The sequence below is a fragment of the Genypterus blacodes genome, unplaced genomic scaffold, assembly GCF_046128005.1.
Source record: "Genypterus blacodes isolate CSIRO-AG114 ecotype Tasmania unplaced genomic scaffold, CSIRO-AGI_Gbla_v1 ptg000032l_1, whole genome shotgun sequence".
NCBI lineage: Eukaryota > Metazoa > Chordata > Actinopteri > Ophidiiformes > Ophidiidae > Genypterus > Genypterus blacodes.
The window spans coordinates 15,001-20,000 of record NW_027466845.1 but is presented as its reverse complement, the minus strand read 5'-3'; the positions used below and the strand labels follow the sequence as shown (position 1 = coordinate 20,000).

The window sequence follows — 5,000 nt, the reverse complement described above, 5'->3', positions numbered from 1 at the left end:
CCTGCGCAGCATCTCTCTGTACGCAAACCGCAAACACAGAGAAACGCGCAGCACAACCTCCCCCGTCCGCAAGAAACGAGACGTATTTTTCACCGATTTCCCAAAGTCTCTCTTGCCTCCTGCGGACTGATCCACACGGCGCCGCTGCGTAAGAAAGGAAACGGGGATTTAAACGCACACGAAGCATCCAAACAGAAAGCTCCAAGATGATGGCCGGCGGAGCAGTACAGCAGAACGGGATCTTCTCAAATCCGCACCATCACAATCAACAGCCGCACATGGAGTCCGACCCTCCGGATTCGCGTAAAAGACCCCTGGAGACCCCGACGGAGGCCAGCAGCACCAAGCGTACAAACACAGGAGGTAAGATTGGGGGGATGCGGGGCCGTGCGGGGTTTAGGGACCGAACTGAACCCGAACGCGGAGCAGGTTGATCGTGATTCTTGACGCGCTACTCGAGCAGATGAGACGCGTTCGATTTCTGCGTTTAATTGAGTAAATCTAAGCAAATCGAATTTTCTTCACCACGCTTTTTGTCTCTGGCGGCAACATTTCCACCAGCTTTAGATTAATCCGCCGCTTTTGTGCCGCTGGAGGGGAAACAATAAGAGAGATGGGGGGTGGGGGGCAGGGGGGTGTTTTTTGGGGGGGGGTGGAAGCCGCCGGGTCTCTTCCGACCCCGCGGCTCGTCCCTGCTCGTCCAGCCGGTTGATTAAAGCTTAATTCGGCGTGTTTTTGTCCCTGCGCGTTAACGTGTCCTCGGCGCAGCGGCCATGCTGGAGCCGGAGACGAGCATGTAAACAAGCGGGAGGCCGAGGAGCCGCTGCGTGATGGAGGCACACGCTCATCCGGGCGCTGATGAAATGACCTTGTGATAATCTGACACATCAGCCTCCATCGCCGCTTTGTGTGCAATTACACAAGCGGATCAAGCGGCGGCTCGGATCAACAACAACAGGCCGCGAAACGACACGAGCAGGCGGGACCGGAGCAGTGTGTTGTGTGTGTGTAGCAGCGTTTGGTGTCTCTACTGTATCACTGCAGCCAGGGGAACACACTTTGACTCTAAATTCTCCAATCATGTCTCTTCATTAATCTCTGGCTGGGTGAAATATGGATCTGTCGCCATGGCAATCACCATATTTGGTTTTTGTTTACATGCTGTCATGCTCCAAGCATCCCCATCAACCAACCAGCATTACAACCATCAGCAGCCTGTCCGGGCCATGCACCTCATCACACACACTTGGGCTTCCAATAGGGCCTCGATGTGATATTTACACACACACTGAGGGTCACACGCACACACTCTTCACCTGAGGTCGCTCTGTATGGTGGCTCTAGGCGGCTGCTCTACATGGATCACACTCCAGAGGCTTGATTTTGGGCCTTTGGGTTGTTGCTGTTAAATCCGAGCCACAATATGAAGATAGTGGCATTCCAGTGTGTGCAGGGAGTGTTTGGCCCCGGATCAAACACCAATATGATTGATAAGGGGAGGCCCGAGAGATTATGGACGATCGGGCCCTTTGAGGTTAATCTATGGACACATGTATGACAGGGAAACACATTGTTGTTGTCCTGCTCCTTTAAAACAAACAAAGGTCTTTGGAAATCCAATAGAAATATTTTTGACATTTAGCTGCAAATTGTTGACAATTCCTGCAGAAAAATATAAAAAAATGTTCAGGCACTCAGACTCTTTGTAACCGACTTGATTTTGTAACAGAAATCAATGTGGTATAATTTACAAAAATCTATTTAATTATGAACGGAATTAATGAAATGAGGAAGAAGTCTTAGCTGTGCCCTGATTGGCTGACAGCAGCAGTGTAACCTGAGGGTCCAGACGGCCTCAGTGACCCAGAGACCCGGGAGGATCAACACAGTTTCAGCTTATTGTAGATATTTTTGGTGACATGGCCTGATTCAGTAAATCACAACAAACAGGCAGAGCCAACCTCAGATCTGACAGAAAGCAGGTGCAGCATGAAGCGTGAGCACAGCTGAACAGAACCAGGGTCCACCCGTGGGTCGGCCCGGCGCTGGTTAAAGGTAAATCGATGCAGCACTTGGAGCACTAAAGTCTGAATGTAAAAAAAAAAACAAAGCCTCCCCCTGGGGCCTCATGCACTCGCCTGCATAACAGTCAGACAGCTCGTCCATTAAGACAAATGAAATGGTCGGGCTGATGACGGTGAACACATGTGGCAAGCAAGCTTCCACTCAGAGAGAGTGGACGGCCGCCGCGCTCTGCACATGGGGGGCTGCGAGGACAGTCAGCGCTCCCCCCGGCCCCGGCGTCAGAGCTCCTCAGCGAGCTCCTGTGTGCTCCTCACTCTGGCCCCCTTCACACCAACAAAGAGGATCCACATCTTGATTGTGTGTTTATGCTAATCTTCCTCTCACAGCTAATTCGACGCTCTTTACAAAAACGATTCTTCCAATTTCACGATCTAAGAATTTTTTTTTTTTGTTGTGTTAATTTTGCTGGAGCACATTGACAGCTTCTATTATCACTCAGATCTACCGCCTGACATAATCAGATGATCGTAGTCCAACCAGAAGTGAGTTCTTTACTGAAAATACCATGAAGTGAAGTGAAGTTTAAACTCATAAAACTGAAGTCTGTGGAATTTCTCTATGGATTCTTTTGAAAGGTCTGCTTAGAGATCATACTAATGGTTGTTTCTCTGAATGATTAGCTTATGCCACAACCCCGCCCCCCACCCCTGTGCTTCCTCTCTCTGTAGTGGCCTTCCTGCAGCCCCTATTTGAAACTGAAGGCATTGTTTTCCCTCATCAAGAAACTGAGACTCATGGTAAGAGAGACTTTGATTTTAATCTTTTTTCCTGTCTTATAACCTTTGCTGTAACCTTCTGCAATGCACGACAGTGATGTGTTTAGTGACGCCTCAAAAAAAAAAAAACAACCTGCAGGCTGCCGCTCCACATTTCAGGGATCCCTCAGTCAGGGGGAGTCAGGAGTCGATCTAACACTCAGCCTCAGCCACATTCTCTCATGTCCAGGTTAATGCTTGCTGACGCTGTTTAGACTCTGTTACCGATCCCATAACATCCATCCTCATGCTTTTTTTGGACAAAATCAGTGTTTCTTTTGCCATGATGATTCTGACTGACCTTTGACTCATGCCAGCCATAACATCCAAGCTTTCTGGTTTCTGCTGCTGATTACTTTGCATTGTTGAATTGTGCATTGATTGTGTGCGACAGCCTCAGTGTGAGCGGCGCTGCTGTCTGTTGAACCATGAGTTGATGTGAATGTGAGGTGTTTTCTTTGGATGAAACGTGTGTGCACTTAGTTTTAGTGCTGCTGGATGGAGTCCTGTCCATTTTCACTGTGTGCTGACAGGAATGAAGCTCTAGATGTTTCTGCCCTGAGGTTGCAGATGGTTTGTGTGCAAAGGTTTGATCTGAATGTGTGTGTGCGTGGAGAGAGAGAGAGAGAGAGAGAGAGAGCGAGCGAGCTGCTGTCAAACAGCAGATAGGGGACGACGACATGGGACCGCTGGAAGCCGGCAGGTCATAAATCACAGCTCTGTCTCGTAAAAAGCTAAAGGTCTTAAAGAGGAAAAGATCAATGACTGCAGTAGCTGGAGTTTACAACCTCCATGCCCCCCCGCCCACACACACACACACACACACACACACACACACACACACGCACCCTTATCTCAGGGATTTTCCATAAAGTAAAGGAACCTGAACTATCCTCTGATCGTCCTCGTATGAGGACAGATCTTTTAATGGAATCATTGTCAGGATTTAATCTCATTTCAGAGGATTAATGTAAAGTAACTGTGCTTGATGTAGATCAGCTCATAAATACACATGAACCCGGGGCTTTAGTATAAGAGCAGGTAAGAATAAATGTCAATAATAAAGTTAAATCTTTCTATGATCATTTAGTTTGATCAGTAAGATGAAAATCAAAATACCGACTTTTATTCTGCAAACATCGATGTTTCTGCCAGACAAACACAACCTGACTGAAGACTTCAGTTTATACCAGTTGTTGTTTATAACACAGTCAGATTCTTATTTGAGCTCAGGAGCCTCAGGAGCTTCATGAAGGCTCCCACAGCACAGAGCCCAGCGGTGTGTGTGTGTGTGTGTGTGTGTGTGTGTGTGTGTGTGTGTGTGTGTGTGTGTGTGTGTGTGTGTGTCTGCAGGGTGAGACGGTCTGAGCGGGGATGTGAAGGAGAATAAATCCTCACTCAGAACTCAAAGTTTCATAACATCACAAAGCATCAGATTGAGTTTGGGCCAAAGCTTTAGCACTGAACCCGATCCCTGTAACCTTTGGTATGATGGTTGTGATGTTGTGACGCGACCCTGACAGGAAGCTGGCAGACTGGATCAGCCTCCGACCCTCTGATTCATTCACTACACAAAACACCACAACGTGCTGCTGCGACACATTAAGATGCCTCATGCAAGCACGGGGAACATAGAGGGGAGGTTTCTGATTTTCATGTAGGTGGAAAAGAGAGAGAGAGAGAGAGAGAGAGAGAGAGAGAGAGAGAGAGAGAGAGAGGGAGAGACAGAGAGAGAGACAGAGAGAACATGCGGGTGAGACGCCTACAGGGATACAGTCAGAGAAAAGTTTGCTGACCTCTACAGCTTTCAATGCTGCTACCATCTTGTGTTATGGCTCCTTTCCTCTCTCCTCTCCTCTCCTCTCCTCTCCTCTCCTCTCCTCTCCTCTCCTTTCCTCTCCTCTCATTCATTTGGTAAATGGACGGACTGGCAGGCCAGTGAGGCCTTGAGATGCCCTTGTCAAATTATGCTAGGAAACGAGCAGCGCACTGAAAGATTCTTGTGTGTGAGTGTGTGTGTGTGTGTGTGTGTGTGTGTGTGTGTGTGAGTGTGTGTGTGTGAGGTTTAATGGCACAAGCACAGATAGTTTTTTAGGGGAAAGGCTGCATGAAAAATTAGTATGCTACACACACACACACACACACACACACACACACACA

General features: G+C 48.2%; 1 protein-coding gene across 1 annotated transcript in view; it reads left to right on the top strand.

Annotated features, from left to right (window-relative positions):
• LOC142995218 (RNA-binding protein Nova-1-like) overlaps positions 1 to 5,000 on the top strand; it is a gene marked incomplete at its 3' end in the record, with an annotated part of 13,738 nt that overhangs the window by 534 nt on the left and 8,204 nt on the right. The window contains exons 1-2 of the mRNA XM_076146201.1: positions 1 to 363; positions 2,754 to 2,822. The exon at positions 1 to 363 is cut by the window's left edge and continues 534 nt beyond it. Of these exons, the coding sequence (XP_076002316.1) occupies positions 207 to 363; positions 2,754 to 2,822 (226 nt within the window). The remainder of the gene's footprint in view (positions 364 to 2,753; positions 2,823 to 5,000) is intronic.